This window comes from Carcharhinus amblyrhynchos, chromosome 8, assembly GCF_965287045.1.
Source record: "Carcharhinus amblyrhynchos chromosome 8, sCarAmb.v2.hapA, whole genome shotgun sequence".
NCBI lineage: Eukaryota > Metazoa > Chordata > Chondrichthyes > Carcharhiniformes > Carcharhinidae > Carcharhinus > Carcharhinus amblyrhynchos.
Genome location: NC_137331.1, coordinates 53,993,391 through 54,015,347, shown reverse-complemented (window position 1 = coordinate 54,015,347; position 21,957 = coordinate 53,993,391). Strand labels below are relative to the sequence as shown.

General features: G+C 40.1%; 1 protein-coding gene across 1 annotated transcript in view; it reads left to right on the top strand.

Annotated features, from left to right (window-relative positions):
• The first annotated feature begins 33 nt into the window (after positions 1 to 33).
• LOC145346608 (retinol dehydrogenase 10-like) overlaps positions 34 to 21,957 on the top strand; it is a 55,171-nt gene continuing 33,247 nt past the window's right edge. The window contains exon 1 of the mRNA XM_080194080.1: positions 34 to 635. Within this exon, the coding sequence (XP_080050206.1) occupies positions 186 to 635 (450 nt within the window). The 5' untranslated portion in view covers positions 34 to 185. The remainder of the gene's footprint in view (positions 636 to 21,957) is intronic.

Below are 21,957 nucleotides of genomic sequence, written 5' to 3'. Positions count from 1 at the left end.
GGTTGCTTATTTAAAGGCTGAGGCGGAGTGAAGATGATCAGAGTCCGGAGGAGGCGGCGGTACTGGCTGGATACCGGCCCAGCCTCAGGGGAGTCACCTCATCAGCATCACCATACAGCCACCTCCGACAGCTCTCTGTGCGGCAACCTACCAGCCTTTCCCACCCGCTCTTCCCGGCGCCAGCCATGAACATCGCGGCCGAGTTTTTCGTTGTCACTTTCAAAGTGCTGTGGGCTTTTGTGCTGGCCGCCGCCAGATGGCTGATCAAGCCCAAGGAGAAGAGCGTGTGCGACCAGGTGTGCCTGATCACGGGAGCCGGCAGCGGGCTGGGCCGCCTCTTCGCGCTGGAGTTCGCCAAGAGGAACGCCAGCCTGGTGCTATGGGACATCAACCGGGAGAGCAACGAGGAGACGGCCGAGAAGGTCCGGCAGCTGGGCGCCCGGGTGTACACTTACACTTGCGACGTGAGTAAAAGAAGCAGTGTGTACCGGACGGCCGATTTGGTGAGGAGGGAGATCGGAGATGTGACGGTGCTGGTCAATAACGCAGGTGTGGTGTCTGGACACCATCTCCTCGAGTGTCCTGATGAACTTATCGAGAGGACCATGATGGTCAACTGCCACGCTCACTTTTGGGTGAGTGTGAAAAGCTGAGGAAGTCTGTATTTAATTGCATGTTGTGTTGTCCATGAAATATTCCCATTTAAACTGAAGCCTCTGCTTAAATTGAGTATCATTTCTAATATGCCAAATTAATTTGACACCAACACATTCCTTACTCAAGTCTATTGAATTGCGCGACAAGCTTTGTAATACTAAGATGCTATGAACATCCCAGTAAATGGCGTTTCACTGGAAAATGAAACTTTTTACGTAACAGTTATCACCTGAGTCGCGGTGTCGATGCTAAGCTTTTAAGGGAAATAGAACTGTGAATAAGCTCCGTAGATATTAAGACACTAGTGAGCACTTTAGTATTAATGATTAATGTGACCTTCTACATGGTGCATAGCTTTTACTAGCTGTATCCAAACACTTTGGCTTTTAATATTGATGTCTTCATGATTCAGAGCAGTTCCTGGTAATTTGGTGATATGAGTAGCTTCCGGTCCTGAGCTGCTGCCCTTAACGTGGGGGACTTTACTGTGAAAGATTTTATTTTCCCTATAGAAGTAGGATGTCTGTTTGGTCTTTGGATAGTGTTCCTTGCCCAACAGCCTCGCGTGGAAAAACTAAACGCAAAAGATAGGGATTCGTTTTACGATTCCGATTGTAAAATCGTATAAGGACTAATGAGTCCAGTAGCAGTCTAAATATATAAATGGGGATATTGTGAGCGCAACAATTTTCGTATCGGTCGGTGTATTGCTCCCTGTAAAGCAATAATCCTATTGCTAGCTAATGCTGGAGAAACTTAACACTTGTGATTTTTTTAAAGGGGCCAGAATTTGAAGTGCTCCTCCACACTCTAAATTGTGGGAAGGACTTCTCTCTCCCACGCCAGTAAAAGTGAGGTGTTGTTCACGCGAATCCGTCATCCCCTTAATCCTTGAACCATCCAAATTGTTCCATTTCCTATTGGCGCCTATCGAGATACATGAGTGTTTTTATAAATTCAGGTCGTAGTAATGAGCGCAACTTTCGTGAAGTGACCGTACAAAGACAAACGCTTAGGGACCTTGTGCCCCGTTTTAAGGAATGATTTTTGTAGTTGTATAAAACTTGCTGCCTCAACTGCCTTGGGGTACTTTTTGCGCGTTGGGGGGGGGGGAGAAGAGAACCGAATGTTCAACGTTTTATAAAACCGTCTTGGTTCATTTCTCAAATCACTCCATTTGTGTCTTGAGCAGAATTCTATTTTCTTGTAATCAAACGCTGAAGACGGCTCCAAGATTGAGAAGGAATCATTTAGATTTTTGTTCAGAAAACATTCAGTTTTAACTGGGGGGTGCCCTGAGAATATGAAGTTGGGACTCTTCATCGATCATGAAGACTGCAGCTGATCAATTTGTCCAATGTGTGGCTACGATGCTTGACAGCACTGCTGTTGAGTGATTTATCATTTTGTATTAGACCCCCAATAGCAGCCTCTTTTCAACCTGCATCTGTTGTGTTCAATAAATGAAATAGAGCTAGATCACTTTTAATAAAACTAAATCTGTTTCTGATGTCACTTGAGCTATTATTAATAAAAATGAGGTAAACTGCAAATACGTGGTACCTGTAAATGATTGAGAATAATGAAGGAGCTGCACATCTTTAAAATAACTTTCTGGAAGACTACAAATTGAATAAACAACCTGATACCTGAATCTAATTGACAGTTGGCACAATAAGTCTATGATCCTAGCACTAGAAATACAACTTGAATTCACAATAAAACTAAATCTGGAAGCTTGCAATATATTGGACTGATCAATTCTTTGATTTAGGAAAACACTGAATCACAGCAAAATTGGCAAAACATGGTATGTCACTTCCTTCTGATCAGCTGCATGAGGCACAGAAGGTGATGACTGTGATCTGATATAACTAGTACAATCTTATACCCTAAACTGAATATCCTGTAGCCTATTTCCCTATCTGCAATGAGTTGTGGTTCACTGACCTGTAACCATATGACACTACATACTGAAGTGTAGGCTGATGTGGCACCTTTCCATCTATGGAGACTGGGAGGAAACAGACATGGGAACATGGCAAACTTCAGTGAGCCAAGCTGGGAATCGAACCCAGGTCCCTGGTGCTGAGGGAGCAGTACTAGCCACCATGCTGCAGTGTTCTCGTCTGCCTTTCCCCCACTGATCAGAAAGTGTGACAGCATTCCACGTTTTGTTACTGAATAGTACTATCCTCCATTCTTCCCTTGCTGTTTGTCACATTGCCCTTCAGAATGAATGTGCTGAGATGCCAACATAGAGTGGAACACAAGGCTCCTTTGCAGTAGCAATGATGCAGTCCAAAAAAATGTTGGTTTGTGTAATATCCTTGCAATTACCACTCCTGACCATTGAGTGGCACTGCTGTAGCTTTTCTTTTGGGCTAAAATTCAATCTTTAAATTTTTCTCAAGCTAATCTTTTTTTAATGGAACAAATATCCTTTTTGTATGTCTTTGATTTTTAATGAAAAGACATGTTAAACTTAGCATTTCAATTATTTCTCTAACCATCAAAACCATGTTTATGGATAACGGGGGGGGGAGAGGAAGAGAGAAGATAACAATCTGCTATGATCTGAATGGGTTTAAGTTTTTGGGAGAAATGGCAGGATGGGCAGTGGTAGATAAATTATTGAATTCCCTACACTGCAGAAGGAGACTATTCGGCCATTAAGCCTACACAACAGCAATCTCAATCTGACTAATCCCTCTGAAGGGGCAATTTACCATGGCCAATCCACCTAACCTGCACATCTTTGGACTGTGGGAGAAAACCCCTATAAATCCTGAGTAAATGCAAGATCCACACAGTCACCTGAGGCTGGGATTGAACCCATGTCCCTGGCATGGAGGCAGCAGTAACTTGCCTCTGTGCCATCCTCGAACTGGACTGTGGAGTTTGAAGAAATGAGTCACAAGGAAACAACAGACTAGTAAACTGACAGTGTTTGCAATTTGAGGTGTTCTGTTTGCAGCTGCAAAGTAATTTGAACCTGTATAGTAACTTTTTAGTATTCTGCAATTTTGTGGAGTTAAGTGGAAGGAAGAATGTATTTTAATTTGCTAAAACACTTTGAAGCTCAAGGCTGCTTTTATATCTGCCCCATTCTAATGCAGTGGACCAGAATGAAGCACTATGTACCTTTATTTGACCTGACATTAAGGGACGTTACCTGAAACAAAGTTTTTTTTCCTCTTTGGAAATGTTTATTACTTTCATCTCCCAGATCATGCATTCATGTTTTTGGAATCCTCACTTAGACTTGTACAAATACAATAAAATGATGCAGGAGTTCAAAGCAGTCTTCAAAATGTTTGCTTGCTTATACTCCTATGTGTAGAGAGTCTCTTGGGTTCTTGTCATGCCACAATCAACCTCAACATTAGTAGCAGCAGCAATGAAAATTATCATTTTAAATTCCTGAATTGAGGTGCAGGCAGCCCACACCATTTTGGGGACATTGTCTAAAATTAATTTGTTTTCTTCAATTCCTGCTATTCATCTCCCTTGGTTCTACCTGACTTGATGCAATATATGTAAACAAATGAATTTAATTTCTCTTCCATTTGTTTATCACAAATAGAGGATAAAGCTCTCACCATTTTGTATACAAGGAATACCTGTGGGAATCTGGTACTTCTTGTAATAGAAATGTTGTAGTGTTTTTCTTTACAGAATAATGGTAACTTCCTACTTCTATGTGAATTGAGCTACATTCTGAGGAAATCATCCATGCAGTAAGTAATCTAATATTTGTAGAATTACTGCTGGGAGCCTAAATTCTAGTGACATTGGACATTGTTTAAAGTTGCCAAAATCTGTAAACAATTGTGTTGTTTTTTTCTGATTATTGATATTTGTAACAGTCTGTCCATGACTGACGTTTTGCTAACTAGTCAATATGTCTTTACCTATGCTTCTCTCCATCTTGAGCAAAGTTGCTGTGTCAGCAATTGTCCAGCTTATGGTGCACTTAATTTTTAAGGTTTGAGCATTTGTATCCAGAATCTTTCATCTCTTTGGCTTTTATCAACAGCCTGGGTTGTATGCCATTTCAAGTCTGATGACTTATTTGCCTTGATCGAATCATTTCAATACTAGTTTGCTTTTTTTACAGTTCTCCCTAACCACCACCTGCACTTGTGTAAACTAGTGAGTTATATTCACTAAAAATTTCATGCTTTTATCCTCTACATTGTAGACTCCATTCCTGTGTGGCACTGTTATCACAATGTCTAGAAACATCTTTTTTAGGCCTCTTTCATATTTTGATTGCTTTATTTTTTCACCTCATTACTTTTTTGATTTTATATTTTAATGTTAGCTAAGTTTTAATCTTCCTACTTATCCACATCTGTACCTATGTATTAATTTCCAGTGCTTTTCCAATTAAAAGATTTCCCAGTGTTAACTACTTTTTAGATATCCTTGCCCCCACCCTAATCCAGCACCCAGTTGTTATTGTCATTCTTTCCTATTGAATGTTGTGGTCACTGTTTACTAATTTCACTCTTGTTATCTTCATGCACCACCTTCATTTCTGAGAACTGGAAGTTGCTTCTTTTCCTTCTAAAATTAGAAACATAACTGACCCAAGACTCCTGGTACATTCTTAAAAATGTGTTCATATTACTGCCCTGTTGCATATTTCAGAATTGCCTATAAATCCTCTATCCTATCCCATCCCATGTTCATTGTTTAATAGCTTGAAATGTACCATTTGCCTTCCTGTTGGCCCTGAACATGTACATACTGTCATGGCAAATCCCATAAACATTGGTGTACTCAAGTGCTGGTGAATAACCTCTTCCATATTTCCTTTCTTTGATTTAAAAGGAATATTACATTTTCATGTACACCAAACAAAATTAATGATTTTATATAATTTGACTACCCCTCAAGTTTATTTTGCAATGTCTTGTTTCTGTATTGACAATTTTCCTCACCCTCATAGTCCAGTCTTCACCTTGGCTCCCCTAGTCCCCTCTTCTAATTTCATTATCCTCCTGTCCTTCCCTAATCTTAACCTCCCATACAAACTCTACTACCCAGCCACTTAATTTTGTTATTTCTGGCAGCCTCTGTAGTCAGTCCCTGTTGAGCATGAGGGGATGGATGGACTTTCGCACTCTCCCCTGACAGCACTTCATGTACATATGGAAACTCCAAACTGCCCAACATATGGCCCTCCATTCAACAAAGTGCTTTTGGTCAGTTGCTTGCTCATTTCTACCTTTTGTAGTCCTTGTTCCCAGCGGAGCCTCTATTTTTCTTGTAATGGTCTTCATCTTTATTCAAAGTTCAAGGAGTGCAGGCTTGTGTACCTAGCAAAGAACTAGTTTAACTTGCTATCACCAGGACCAACTGTACTACATCAAAACCCATCAGTCTCCACTTCTATCTGCAAGTTTCCCACTGTTCTAGACTCATCCCTGGAGTATAAGAACGAGGTAGCCTCCATCGCTTCAGGCCGAGAATTCCAGAGATTCACCACCCTTTGAGTGAAGAAGTTCCTCCTCAACTCCATTCTAAACTGCTCCCCCTTATCTTGAGGCTGTGCCCTCTAGTCCTGCTGTCCTTTTTGAGTGGGAAGATTCTCTCTACCTCTACCCTATCTATCCCTTTCCTTATTTTATACGTCTCTATAAGATCCCCCTTCATCCTTCTAAACTCCAATGAGTACAGACCCAGTCTATTTAATCTCTCTTCATAGTCTAACCCCCTCATCTCTGGTATCAGCCTAGTGAACCTCCTCTGCACTCCCTCCAAGGCCAAAATATCCTTGTGCAAGTGTGGCGACCAAAACTGCGCACAGTACTCCAGCTGTGGCCTCACTGGTGCCCTGTACAGTTGCAGCAAGACCTCCTGTTTTTATATTCTATCCCCCTTGCTATAAAGGCCAGCATCCCATTCGCCTTCTTGATCACCTGATTTGATCACCCCCACCCCCATTTATTTGCATCTGCTGCCTGTGCCCTGAACTCTTTAATAAAATCTACTTTTGAATAAAGTTACTTTTGATCACTACAGTGTGAGGAAAAATATCTTTAAAGAACTCTCTCAAGATTAGGATGTAAGCCTTGGATTGCAACTTTGTGTGGGAGCATAATCTTTTGAAAGAAGAGCTGAAGTAATTTGTATTACTTGCATTATAAAATTAACATTATTTGTATCATTTCTTAAATATCTTGATGTTTAAAGTCTGAGCTCTTGGAAAGAGGTAAATATGCATCTCAGCTTTAATTTTCAGGGGAAGGGCCTATTTTGTAACCTATTGACCCATGAGGTTTGCACAATTAGGAAAATGCTTGTCTGCTGTAGTGCATTTTTCCACTCCTTGTGTGGCTGTTTTTGATCTTAAAGGGAAATGGCAAGCAAGCTACTTTTAGGTTTTGGAGAGGTGATGACAGACATGAATTGATAGCATGACTGCATCTCATTTCAAATGTCTATGCTGATATAAATTCAAAAATAAAGCAAGAGCCTATGAAATAGCATATAAGTTCCTTAGTATTAAAAATCTGTTATTCTGAAATAAGGTGCTGCCAAAGCTTTTCATCCTGTGCTCATCAGAGCAGATACAATGCCAATTTCAAAGGAAACAACAATTTATAATGCATGAGGAAAAAGGGTGCTGGTTGGTTGGCAAGTGGTCTCTGATTAAGGAGTTGCCACACGTTTAATTTAAAAACCACAAGTCTACTGTGGCCAAGACGTGGCCAAGACGTTGCCACAAGGATTGCAAAAGAGCAAATCCTTTCTGCTATTTGCAACAGGCAGAATACTGACTGTTAAACCAGCCCATACTGCAAAACAAGTACTCGTGCTGGTCAATCCTGAGTGTGCTAAGAATTGCATACTAGCCAATTTAAGATTCAATTGGATCCAGTGGCTCAATTGCACTTACTTGTGACTACATATTCATACACATGGCCCTGACTGCTACAGATGAACATGTCCAGGCATTGCATCTTTTTAATTAAACAAAAACTTGGGAACAATTTCCCTGGTGCGTTCAGCATGGTAAAATATTGACCAATTGGAGTCAACTTGCCATCCTTCTCTTTACAATATAAATAGTTTTTCCTTTTGAAATTTGGTATTCTTGTGCCCAGTGAGTAAAATACAAAAGACCTTAATGACAAGTTCTGTACTACCAAGCAACAAAAATGGCACCTATTTAAATCCTTCAACAGATTTTGAAAGGCTGCTGGTGAGGTTGTGTTTATCTGAAGTAGATCTTTTTGATCTAATATAACAAAATGTACCCTTGGTACTGAAACTAAACTAGCACCAACTAATGAGAAAAACATTAGTTTCTAAGTCTGTATGTACACTACATTGTGAGAAAATGGCTTCGCTTTGTTTAACAGACAGCAGAATTTGGATCACTGATCAGTCTGAGAACAGTGAGGAGGACATTCAGTAGATTGCATTCATCTGCCCTGTTGTTAACTCAGCATTATTACCATTTATGTAGTTTCCTTGTGGTTTACTACAAAGTAAGGAAAAAAATTCTTGAGCACTTCCATCCAGAGGAGGCTTTAGGCCATTCCACATCCAACCTGCTTTGTCAAAATGCAAGCAGAGTTTTCAATGGTGAAGAAATTCCAGAACATCAGCTGAGACAATCTGCAACATTCTAAATAAAATAATTCACAACCTCTATGGTGAATTTGTTATCTCCTCCCAATTTTAATTCCAATGATGGGGATTAAAACTACAGTTTTCCTGATCTGTAAAAGTTCTATTTTCAAGAAAAGTTAACCAAGAAAAAACTTGTCCTGTTAGACCAAAGCTTAATTAAAATTAATATTTGGGAATGTCTGTTTACAGTGCCTCTTTGTAAAAAGTGTGTTCATTTACAGTGAGACATGAGCAAGCTAAGAGAGCAGGAGCATTTATATTGGTCTTGATGTGATGAGATTCTTGCTAACTTTAATGTAGCCACAACTTTATAGGTAAATATCTGCCAGTGAGAAGAATTTCCCAGGTACAATTTACGCAAACAAGTGACATTACTTTGATATGGCACAAGAGGTGCACATTTAGTTTTGTGCCTATTCTGGTTCTTTAGAAGACTATCCAATTAGTTCCATTCCACTTTTTCTTGTAGATATTTATCCAATTCCTTTCTGAATATCACTGAGATTGCCTACATCTTATTTTTAGGCAGTACATTTCAGATCATCCCAACTCAGAATTGTTTTCTTCATGTAGCCTTTTTTTACCAGCATACAATGCTAGTTGAGAGCTGAAAATTTGACTTATTGTCACGTGTTGGGATACAGTGAAAACCTATATAGACAAAACATACTGTTCAGGGAGTGCATAGGGAGAAGGAAGGGTGAGAGTACAAAATATAGCGTGCTGAAAGATCAGCTTAATATGGTAGGTTCATTCAGAAATCTGATGGAAGCAGGGAAGAAGCTGTTCTTGAGTTGGTTGGTACATAATCTCAAACTTTTGTATCTTTTTTTCCAATGGAAGAAGGTGGGAGAGCGTGCCCAGGGTTAATGGGATCCATGATTCTGTTGGCTACTTTTCTGAGGCAGCAGGAAGTGTAGATGGGGACAGTGGATTGAAGGTTGCTTTGCATGATGTACTAGGCTACATTCACATACCTTCATAGTTTCTTGCAGTCTTGGTCTGAGCAGGAGCCATACCAATTTGTGATACATCTAGAAAAGATGGTTTCTATGGTGCATCTATGTCATAGTGGACGTACTGGATTTCTTAAATCTCCTGAGAAAGTCTAGGTATTGGTGGGCATTCTCAACTATAGCATCAGCAAGAGGGACCAGGACAGTGATTGGTGATCTGGACATCTAGAAACTTGAAGATCTCAATCGTTTCCACTTCACCATTGTTGTAGACGGGAGCATGTTCTCCACTACGCTTCTTGAGTAGTGCCATGGGATCTTGCATTCAATTGAACAAGGAGACAAGATCCAAAAATACAGAAAATGACTTTACTGCAAAGTGGCAGCTTATCATATAGCCAAGTTCTCAATTTGACTGAGCTTACCTGTTTTATGCATTGGTTAAGAATTGCACTCGGTTTTCCTGAAATGGACTGAGAAGATTGCAGTTTTAATCACAGTCTGGTTTTGGCTAACAAGTGAAATATTGTTGGGCATTGGTTATATTGAGCTAGTAATCATGAGATCTTAGTTAAGATTTTAAATTTGAAAGTAAGAAAAATGCCTGGTTTCAGCAGTTAGTTAAGGAAAAATATAATTTGCTTACACATCTCTTCAGGGACATTGCCATTGAGACTGCAGTTTCATGAGAACAAGGCCATCTAGCCCTTTGAGCCTGCCCCACCATTCAATAAGATCCTGGCTGATCTGAAGTGGATCAGTTCCACTTTCCTGCTTTCTCCCCATAACCCTTAATTCCCTTATCTGTCAAAAACCTATCTACCCATGACTTAAATATATTTAGCGAGGTTGCCTCCACCACTTCAATTCGAGATTCACCACCCTTTTGAGTGAAGAAGTTCCTCCTCAACTCTGATCTAAACTGCCCCCCACTTACCTTGAGGCTATGTCCTCTAGTTCTGCTATCCTTTCTAAGCGGGAAGAATCTCTCTACCTCTACTGTATCCATCCCTTTCATTATCTTATACATCTCTAAGATTCCCCCCTCATCCTTCTAAACTCCAACAAGTACAGACCCAGTCTATTTAGTCTCTCTTCATAGTCCAACCCTCTCATCTCTGGTATCAGCCTAGTGAACCTCCTCTGCACTCCCTCCAAGGTCAATATATCCTTGTGCAAGTGCGGTGACCAAAACTGCACACAGTACTCCAGCTGCAGCCTCACCAGTGCCCTGTACAGTTGCAGCAAGACCTCCTATATTCATCCCCCTCGCTATAAAGGCCAGCATTCCATACGCCGCCTTGATCACCTGCAGACTGGGTTTTTGCAACTCATGCACAAGGACCCCCAGGTCCCTCTGCACTGTAGCATGCTGCAGCTTTTCGCCCTTTAAATAGTAATCCCTCCTACTATTATTTCTGCCAGTGTGTAACCTCACACTTGCTAACATTATACTCCATCTGCTGGGTCCTTGCCCACCTGCTTAGCCTATCCAGATCCCTCTGCAGACTTTCCACACCCTCAGCACAATTTGCTTTTCCACTCATCTTTACATCATCAGCAAATTTCATCACCCTACACTCAGCCCCCTCCTGCAGATCATCTATATAAATGGTAAATAGCTGAGGCCCCAGCACCAATCCCTGCAGCACTCCACTAGTCACCAACTGCCAACCAGAATAGCACCTGTTGATACCAACTCTCTGCCTCCTATTAGACAACCAATTCTCTATCCACGCTAACACCTTTACCCCCAACTCCATGCCCCCTAACTTTCTGAAGCAACCTTTTGAGGCACCTTATCAAATGCCTTCTGAAAATCGTGAAACACCACATCCACTGGTTCCCCTCTGTCTATCGCACTAGTCACATCCTCTTGGAAATCCAATAAATTCGTCAAACACGACTTCCCCTTAACGAATCCGTGCTGCGTCTGCTCTATCAAACCATTCCTTTCCAGGTGCCTCGCTATTTCTTCTTTGACAGATTCAAGCATTTTTCCAAAAACAGTTTTTTAACTAACTTGGACTTTTTTTTGGACTAACACTAACTTTTTTTGTGTAAAACATCTTGCAGTGAGTGACTCAAGAAGGACTATCACAACTTCTGAGGCCACTGTAGATACAATCAATATCATCCATGCCAGCAGCAGCTACATCCTAAAAGAATTTTTTAAATTCAGAATTCAAATTAGAGTAGCCAAATAAATCCCTGCCTTGAGAGGAGTAAAATGGCTGCTAGAATCAAAAATGCTGTCCACCATCTTAGTTTGCCACCATCACTAAGATGGTCATTGTATTGTGGCATGTAATGCTGGTAATTTAGTACATATGACTAAACCTGACTTGTGAACTGCTTAAACTTGATGCACATTTGAAAGGAGCTTTCTCCTTGGGTTGTGCATGTACACCATGGTGTGAATTGGGGATGTGAATCACTTTTGCTATTTAGTACAAACCAGTATTTTGCCAACATAACACTGAAGTGACCAGAAAGAGGAAATTTTGTTGGAATGCTCTAGAAAAATCTGTTTTGAATTCTCTGCTTTAATGGTAAATGTGTGCAATAATCCCTTCCCTTTTGAAGGATATTACAATAAACAAACTCTACAATTGACTGCCAGAATTTCAGACAGACTCTTATTATGCAAGATTAAGAGGATTATCCAATGTTGCAGTTCCCTTGATCACTGTACCATCTCCACAAGAAGCAGATCAAAGGATCTTGTTAACTAATCAGATTTTAAATCTTGTTTGTGCTTTGTGTGAATTTGGAGAACTTGAGTAACTTTTTCCCTATTTTTGTCCCAGAAATCTAGGTGTGTAAACCATTAAATTCAATTTGTGCAGTCTTGGCATACAAGAATCAAGGATCTACTATGAACCTTCTAACTGATTTTCAAAATATTCATGGTGTAGTTTCTCCTATTTTCAAATATGGAGCAGCTGGAGAAGGTTGCTTCAGTCACATTCATAAAGTGCTGTGTCATATGCAACTGGTTTTGGAAATCAGATGCAAATTTTACACTAATTCTGTGCTCAACCAGCACAAGATTTTAAGGTGAGATTCCACCAACATCTAGCTCTTTTGTATGAAGGAAAAGCAGGTAATCACTTGCTGTAGATCTTTGTAAATTAAAAATACCATAGCATGTACTAGAATTCTCACCCACAGCAGGCATTAACAGTCAATATTAAAGATGGTGTACAGCTTGGCACTTGCATTCAGTTGTCTCAAATGTAGCAGCTTTTTGGCCATACTTCGTGTGTAAAAATGAAATTTCATGACAGTGCAAAGTGTATTAGCAAATGGATGCTTAACACCTTTTTTGAGGGGGGGGGTGTTGCTGTGTGGAGAGAATGCATTAATTTTATTAAGTTGTCACTATCTTCACAGGATTTATTGGGAAATAATTGTACCAATAACAAATGGATTTTGTTCTTTCTACAACAAATTCTGATATAATCTATACTGCAACACTATACATAATAGAAAAAATGAGGTGGTGGTCTCATTCATATTTTGTGCTTCTGCACTTGTGTATTTCTCTGATTTTAATTATTCCTATTAGCATGTAGGGTTTTAGTTTTTAAAGAAAGTGCTTTTTTTTTTACTATCGACCAGGAGGTTGGGTCATTTCAAGCTCTTGCTAACCTGTCCAGATAATTTAATTGATGTTGTAATTTAATGCACCTCTTCCTTTTGCAATGCTACAAAGTACCTTGCAACATGGCAAAAAAAATATGATCTAAGGAGAGCAGGGAGTATGTGCAACATTTTAACAGTGGTACAGCTGGGATCCACAAATGCTACTATATTGGATCTTGCTAAGGGCTAATTATCTTGTGTAAACTAAGTTTTTGGTGTAGAAAAGATAAGGGTGACAAAATTGCTGATGTGATTTTTTTAATGGAAGAATGTACAGACAGGAATCACACTTTATCACCAATTGTTTGGACATGAACTAATTAGACTTCTACTTTTAAGAACAAGTAAAGATTATTCTACATTTTTAAACATCTAAACAGTTAGATAATGCACTTCCAATCTTACTGTTTAGCTTTTATAAACTGTATTCTGCAGATGTTTCACAGCTTTTTAAATGTGTAGGTTATACATGACACTATTTCTGATTAGGGTAGGTTTTTCGGTCTGCCTGGATTTTGTGTTCTGGTAATAAGAGAACTGAATGGTCTGCTACTAAATTCCTGTTATCCTTCATGTCTGCATGAGGAGGCACAGATTGCTACCTGGAATGAGCTACCCCTTCTGCCTGCCAAGCAATGTTGCAACTTCCACTTTAAATAAGAAATCAAACCTTTGACTTTTCTCTCTGAAACACTGGCACTGAACACAGGCTGCAACTGTTGGAGGGGGAACATTGTGTTTATTTCAATAAAATTTATTTTTAACAGGCATTTCCTTTTTCTTAACCTTTAGGTAGGAATATGGGAGATTCCTCCCCACTGAACTAATGTTTGTAAATGAAGTGGGGGATTTCCAAGTCTTAAATCCTTGTGATAAACTATTAACTAAGGGGGAATAAAAACAAAACTCATTTCCTTCTGTAAACTAGTTTGGGATATTTCAAGATCCCCACCTTTATTTTAAAAAAACTGGTGTTTTGGAAATGGGGGAATTCCAAAACATATGATGAAGGAAGGAACAGCAAGTCTAATAGTGACCATGTCCTACAAATAGCTGTTATAAAGAATGAACACATCATTCAGTCAGTATTATTGATCTTTTTGCTTTGCTGCTGAGAAAAATCTAACACTTGTCTGGGCACTCATCACTTAATGCCTTTTGAAAGAATAGGAAGTTTAACATTTTTCTCCCAATAAATCATATGTAGGACAGTAGAAGACTTCTTTCAATAGTTTTGACAAATCTTTGATAGCATTAGGAAATGTATTGAGTTGAGAAATGATTTCTGAAGTTTTACTTTCCACATTTGGAAGAAGTTTGGATGTATAAGTATTTTAAAAGTTTGCTAATATTTCTTGTACATGTGTTTTTAATTTTTAACTTAAAATTTGTACCACATCAATTTCTCAGTTACTAGTGCAAAATTTGTTGCAATCGCTGCATGGTTATGATATTGAAAACCACTTAACTCTCACATTGAAGATCTTGATTGTGACTTTCTAGTTGCCATGATTGACAGCCATTTCTGAGTATCAATTTAGTTTGTTTTTCTCAACCAGAGGCTTATGGGTTCAAACCTTCTTTCCAGGCATGTTTAGAATCTAGGTTGATGCTTTGACTGTAAAATACATAGTCTGCAGAGCATTCCTCAATGAGTTAGTCACAGAAGAAGGCTATTTGGTCCATTTATCTGTGCCAGCTCCAAATGAGCAGTGCAGCTGGTGCCATTCCCTACCTTTTCCCATAACCCTGTGCATTCTTTTTAGATGATGCAGTTCCCTCTTAAATGCCTCGATTGAACATGACTCCTGTACACTCTCTGGCGGTGCTTTAACATCTTAACCACTGGCTGCTGAAAGTTTCTCTTGTTTCTGTTGCACTTCTACCAATTACCTTAAATCCATGTCCCCTCATTATTGAGCCATCAGCAGGAAGAGTTTGCCCCCATCATGATTTTTAAATACCACTATTGAATCTTCAAGATCCAGACCATGCTAGAGTCCCAGGCTAGCCACACAGACCCCCACTGATTATGGCAAGGTCTGCAAGACATAGACTACAAGATGAAGGCATGTAAATCACCAGCTCCAATGCACCCATCCCTGATGAGCTCCATGTATCCTATGCCCATTTTTTAAGCAAGAAGTCAACAAGAGCATGCCATCCACCTGAGAAGCCATGGGTGAACTTGTATCTGAGGTCACCATTGCAGATGTCAGTCTTCAAGGTCAAGCCCTGAAAAGTGACTGGTCTGCTTGGTGTATATGGATGAGCACTCAGATCCTATGTGGATCAGCTGGCAGGGGTATTTGCAGACATCTTCAACTTCTCTTTACAACATTGAGGTCCCTATCTACCTCAGGAAGATGACCATCACCCCAGTGCCAAAGAAAAGCCAAGCAGCATGCCTTAATGACCATCATCCAGTGGCTCTGACATCCATCATGAAGTACTTCAAAAGTTACTCATGGCACGAATCAATTCCAGCCTCCCTGACTGCCTGGATCCAGTACAGTTCACCTACCACTGCAATAGGTCCACAGCAGACACCTTTTCTGTGGCCCTGTGCTTAACCCTGGAACACCTAGATGACAAGGACGTCTGTCAGACTCATATTTATTGACTACAGCTCAGCCTTCAACACTTTTCCCACAACTCAACTCATCTCCAAACTCAGTGGCCTGGGTCTTGGCACCTCCCTCTGTGACTGGATTCTGAACTTCCTAACCCTCTGGCTACAATCTAAGGATAGGCAACAATACCACTTCCATGATTATTGACAACACCAGTGCCCCACAAGGTGTGTTCTCAGCCCCCTACTATTCTGCTTATGCACTTATGATTTTGTGGCCAATTTCCCCTCCAACTCAATTGTCAAGCTTGCTGATGACGCCAGTGTAATGGGGCAGATCTCAAACAATGACAAGACAGTACAGGAATGAGAATATGGTGAACTGGTGTGATGGCAATCTCCCTCAATGTCAACAAAATGAAGGAGACTTATCGACTTCTTCAGGAAGTGTATGGAGAACATGCCCTGCCTACACCAGTGGGGACAAAGTAGAAATGGTTGAAAGCTTCAAGTTTTTAGGTGTCCAAGACACCAAAAACCTGTCCTAGTTTCTGTCCACCACTCCCCCTGCTGACACTACAGTTAAGAAAACCTGCCCAGAGCTCTGTTTTCTCAAAGCTAAGGAACTTTGGCATGCCAGCTATGACTCCCACTATCTTTTGCAGATGCACCACAGAAGGCATTCTTTCTGGTTGTGGCAGTTTGATATGGCTCCTGCTCTGCCCAAAACCACAAGGAACTAAAGGCTGTGAATGTTGCCCAATCCAGCCTCCTATTCACTGATGCTGTCTCAACAAAGCAGCCAGCATCATTTTAAGGACCCCATGCACCCCAGACCTTCTCTCTTCTACCTTCTTCCCTTGGTGGGGGAGGAGATACAAAAGTCTGAGGTCACGACCCAGCTAACTCAAACAGCTGCTTCCCTGTTACCATCAGACTTTTGAATGGACCTACCTTGCATTAAGTTGATCTCTCTACACCCTACCTATGGCTGTAATACTACATTTTGCAGTCTGCTGTTTCCTTGTCTGTGCGGTATGCTTTGTCTGTACAGCATGCAAGAAACCATGCTTTTCACTATATACTAATGCATGTGACAAATCAAATTCCCTTGACCTGTCCTCCAAGGAGAGCAGTCCCAACCTCTGACTCTCTAACTGAAGTTCTTCATCCCTGAAACCATTCTTGTGCAACTATTCTGCAGTCTTGGTGTTGCTCAGAACTAAAATGCAATACTCTAGCTGAGGCTAAGCCAGTATTGTAGAATTAACACAATCTCCTTTTACACTCATACTCAATGTTCCTATTAATAAAGCTGAGGACACCTATGCTTTAACTGCTCTCAACCTGTCCTGTCACCTTCAATGACTTGTGTATATACACCCAAGTACCTCTGCTCCTGCACCCACACTAGAATTTATATTCTGTTTTTGTCCTACTGAAATTGATTACTTGTCATCTGCCCATGGCAGCAACTTGTTTTTGCTCCTTGAAGTTCTACCTTGTCATTCTCCATAGTTCAGTTCACAAATGATACAAAACTTGGAATCGTTACAAACTTTAAGTTTGTACCCAAACACAAGTATAGGTCATTAATATGTCTGAAAGAGCAAGGGTTCCAACACTGACCCCAAGGAACTCCATTACAAAGTTTCTTCCAGCACGCCAAACACTCGTTAACGCTACTTACTGTTTGGTGTCACTTGGCCTATTTAATATGCATATTACTACTTATCCATTTTATTCCATAAGCCACAACTGCTTGTAAGTTTGTGTGGTTTCTTATTGTTTGGAAGTTCATGAACACCACCACAATGGCCTTGTCTCATCAACATTCATTTCCTCATCCAAAAAAAACCTAGTTAAATGTGTTTTGTGATTTTTAAATTTGCTGGCTTTCCTTTAACCTGCATTTGTCCATGTGACTTTTGTCCCTTATTTTGGAGGTCCAATGTTTGAAATTTTCTATCCTCTGGCACCACTCTCCAATCTGAGAACTCATCAGGGGGGCCCTGATGCTGTGATACCACGTAGATAATGGGGGTTATATGACCAATTTTGTGGTGTAAACCACCCCCTGCCCAAATCATGGCAATGCAGGTTGCCAGTGTAAGGCACTGGCAGATACAAGCATCTCTCTCTCTCTCTCTCTCTCTCTCTCTCTCTCTCTCTCTCTCTCTCTCTCTCTCTCTCTCTCTCTCTCTCTCATTGCCCTTGAGTGAGTCTTGAATTGCTACAGACTCCAGTAGGTATGCCTGCAGAGCCATTAGGAAGGGAATTCCAGGACTTTGACCCAGTAACAGTGAAGTAAGGGGATCTAGCTCCAAGTTGGCATGGTGTGTAGCTTGCAGGTGTTGGTGTCCCAGGGCCCTTGTCCTTCTGGATGGTTGAGGAAGGTGCTGTTGAAGGATCTGGAGTGCTGTGTATGGTATTGATCTCCTTTTTAAGGAAGGGTATAAACATGTTGATAAGTCAGAATAGATGCTGGAAGGACTCCAATCTGGCAGCTTTTGTTAACTTTGGGTCGAGAAACAGTCCTTCAGAGCATGGGTGGGATTCTTGGGCTGTACATGCTAGCAAGACTGGTCCTGCTGTAATGAATGCAAATTTGGCCAAGTACCAAGTTTTCTGTCCTTGCCAATAGTGGAGGTGAATTGCCACAATTATGGAATGGGTGAGTTTGTCATGAGAAAAAGCTAGGCAGGTGCAGCTTGTATCCATCGGACTTGGTTGAAACATAAGATTCTGAGGGGGCTTTACAAGATGGATGTGGCAAGGATGTTTCCTCGAGTATGAATCTGGATGAAGAGATCACCTATATTGTAATATATTTTCTCAGGTTGAGTCTTTGGAATTCTCTTCCTCAAAGGTGGAAGCCGAGATTCTCCTAAGCTAGTGAAAGGTTATTGGGGTAATCATGAATGAGGAGTTGAGGTTAAAATTAGAGCAGATATGAGTAGCTGTTTCCTCCTCACGTAGAGGTCCTTGGTGAATTGTTGCAATGCATTTTGTAGTGGCACACTGCCATGATACAATGGTGTAGGGTGTTCACTTAACTTTGGCACCCCATCCACCGCTTAATATTCAATCAAGCAAACTGCTTTGTCCTGGATAGTTACAGCGAGTGCTTTTGAAGCTGCACTCTTTCAGGCAAGTGGAAAGTGTTCCATTACATGCTGCTGACTGATGCCTTGTGTATGGTGAACAGACTTTGGGAGTTGGGAGCTTAGTTACTTGCCACAGAATTCCCAATCTCTGGACTGCTGTTGCAGCTAGACTATTTATATGGTTGATTTAGTTTCTGGTCAGTGGTAATCCTCAGGATGTTAAGTGGGGGATTCATTGGATGTAATGGGGCTATGGTTAGATTCTGTCTTGTTGACAGTCATTACTTGGCACTTGAATAGTGCACACATTACTTGCCACTTAGCCCAAAACTGAATGTTGCATAAATCATATGGACACATTGTTTTAATATTGGAGAAGTTGCAATTCTGACATGGTAGTGGGAGAAGATCATTGGAGCAGCTGGATATAATTGGCTAGGACACTCCTGAGGGACTCTTGCAGCAGTGTCCTGGGACCATATTGATCACCTCCAACAACCACAGCCATCTTTCTTTGTTCAAAGTATGACTTCAGCCAGAGGAGAGTTTTCCCTGAATCTCATTGACTTCAATTTTTCTACATCTCTTTGGTCAAGTGGTACCTTGATATCAAGGGCAGTCATCCTCCTCTACCACTATTTGGACCAAGGCTATATATAATGAGGTCAGGCACAGTGATCTGGTAGAACCCAAACTGTGTTAGTGAGCAGGTCAGTGCCATTTGATAGCATGTCAATGACCCCATCCATCACTTTGATCAAAAGTAGGCTGGAACAGTAATTAGTCAACTAGGATTTGTCTTGTGTTTTCTCCTTCAGCAGATGCTGCCTGACTAATTTTTTTCATCATAAATTTGTGAATGACTTTTTGGTGATAGTATTACTGCCCTTGTTTTGTAAGATTTAAAACTAGCTACTTTTGGTCAATAAATGTGATCACTTTGGTATTTTTGAAAATTGTTCTACAATGCATTTTCCTTTGCGTATAACTTAAAGTGAAACTAAATAATGAAAAGGAACTTACAAATGCAATCTTGATATTGACCATTATCTGGATTATTAGTGAATTGCCTGGATTTGTGATTCTTTTGCCATTTTAAGAAAGTGGCCTGCTTTACACATCTGTTTAAAAATTGAACACTTTAAACTGCAGTGAGTAAATGTTAGTTTCAAATTTAATCATTTAAAACATGTGAAATCTGAATCTTGAATTGGTTTTTACAGTTTTTGGTTTTGACACCTTTTTCATTCACTGCCTTTCAAGACTTGCAGCCAAGATTGAGGGATGATCTTGAAATGTTAACATGATCGTGGTTGAACTGGAGACTGATTGCTTCCTACTACAGAGATATATATGGGAGAATTAAGATTTAACATTTGAACTGAACTGGCAAAGTGAAATTCCTGCAAGCACCATTTGATTTTTGGGAATGTAGAATGTGCCAAAAAAAATCACCAAAGCAGAATTAATTGGTGCTTAAGCATATTAAAGGTAGTGGCTAACTTGAAAGGAATAGATATCAGAACTTTCTGATATCTATTCTGGTGAAGCAGGCTTAAATGGTCAAATTATTTACTTTGTTCAGGAAAGCATACAATTTCCGATCCTTTTTACATTTGCTTTGAGGCCATCATCCTTTGTCAGCGAGCTGTTGGGCTCATCTTGCATTTACAGGCCAATGATCAGGCTTTTTGCTGGTATTGATCTAGTCATTTTTGGCAAGATGCTGTTCATCTGTCAGCTCCAAGTGGATTTGCATAAGGCAGGTCATGCCAGTTGAACCTGATGTGTGTTTTTGAAGAGGTAGCTAAAGTGTGGATTGGAGAATACCAAATGCCTTCTGGAAATTCATATCATCAAAATCTACAGACATCCCTAATAAACTGTTGGCTGACATTAAAAACATTTTCCTGCATTGGAAATTGGCTGGGTGACAGGATTCAGTGGGGATTTTGGGAAGCTGGTGGTGGAGATAATGATTTAACCCTGTTGGTTTGTTTCTAAACCTGTATCAGAATAATATGGACTGTAACTTGGTACACAGAGGGTACAACCAAAGGAAGGACTGATTTGGATTTTGGTGTGGATCCAGATCCTGGAAACTTTAAGGATCCATTAATATTGGGAAAGAGTGAGTTGAATGAAATTTAAGATCATGAAGGAACTGGGCTCGGGTGCATAATCTTAAATTAGAGCCAGAACTTTCAGAAGTAAAATTGGGAAACCCTTCCACACGCATACACAGATGGTAAGAAGTTTGTAACTCTTCGCAAATGGCAATTAATGCTAGATCACTTGCTAATTTTAAATTGGGAATTAGTTTTTTTCTTAACCAAAGACAGTAAGGGACATAGGACAAACACTTGTGTAAAGAGTTGAGTCACAAATCAGCATGATCTCCATTAAATTGGACTTTGGACTGAATGGCTTATTACATATTGATGAGCTATTTAGTTTGGGGTGTGGCAGGTGATGGGGGAAACAAAAAATTAAGTGAATCCCTCCACTCATTGTATTAGAAGATGCATGTGCACATGCATTATATTTTTTCCTTAATTTTTCTAAAATGTAGTCTATAAAAACAGCAGTGCAGGGTAACACAAGCAGTGTTCTTGACCTTTCCATTGATAACTAAGTTCGTTTTAATTACATTGACAGAACAAGAAGTGCTGTATCTATAATATATAATTGGGCCAAAATTTGTTTTGGTAACATCCTTTTGGAGTGGGTGAGTGAGGCAAGATGACATTGCCTTTTATTTATTATCCCTCTGCAAAAAAAAAAGCCGTAAATGCTGGAGAAATAAGTGTAAACTCTCCATGTACGTTTTTTGGAAGAGAAAAAAAATAAAAGCTGTTGCCATTTTCAGAAAGAAACCTAGCAAAGTAGTGCTGTACTTGAATTGTAAATTTATAAGCATCCATGACTAGCACCACACCTCAGGGAGGAGAGGATTGAAAATATCAAACTCCAAATATGATCTATGTAAATCAAACTACAGTGTTAATATCCTGAAACTAGACTACTTTCTATTTTTTTAGACTAGTCTTTCCTGTTACCTTTTTGTGACTGCCAATGTCTAGGTAAACTATAGTTCATGCTGTACTTAAGTTAATATTGAAGGTAATGCTAGGTAAAATTGAAATATGGTTTGTGGCTCTCAAACTTATGACTGGAAAGTGTAATTGGCCAGTTTGTGCATGAACAACTAGGAGGATATTTGGCTCTGAGCTCTACTTTAAGAAATGAAAGCCAGTAGATGAGGTACAGTGATTTCTAAAGGTGGGCTGAGCTGACCCAGTTATTTTACAATTGGTTACTTGTTTTGGGGAGCAGTTTGACAAGATGCCAAATGACAGGGTGCAAA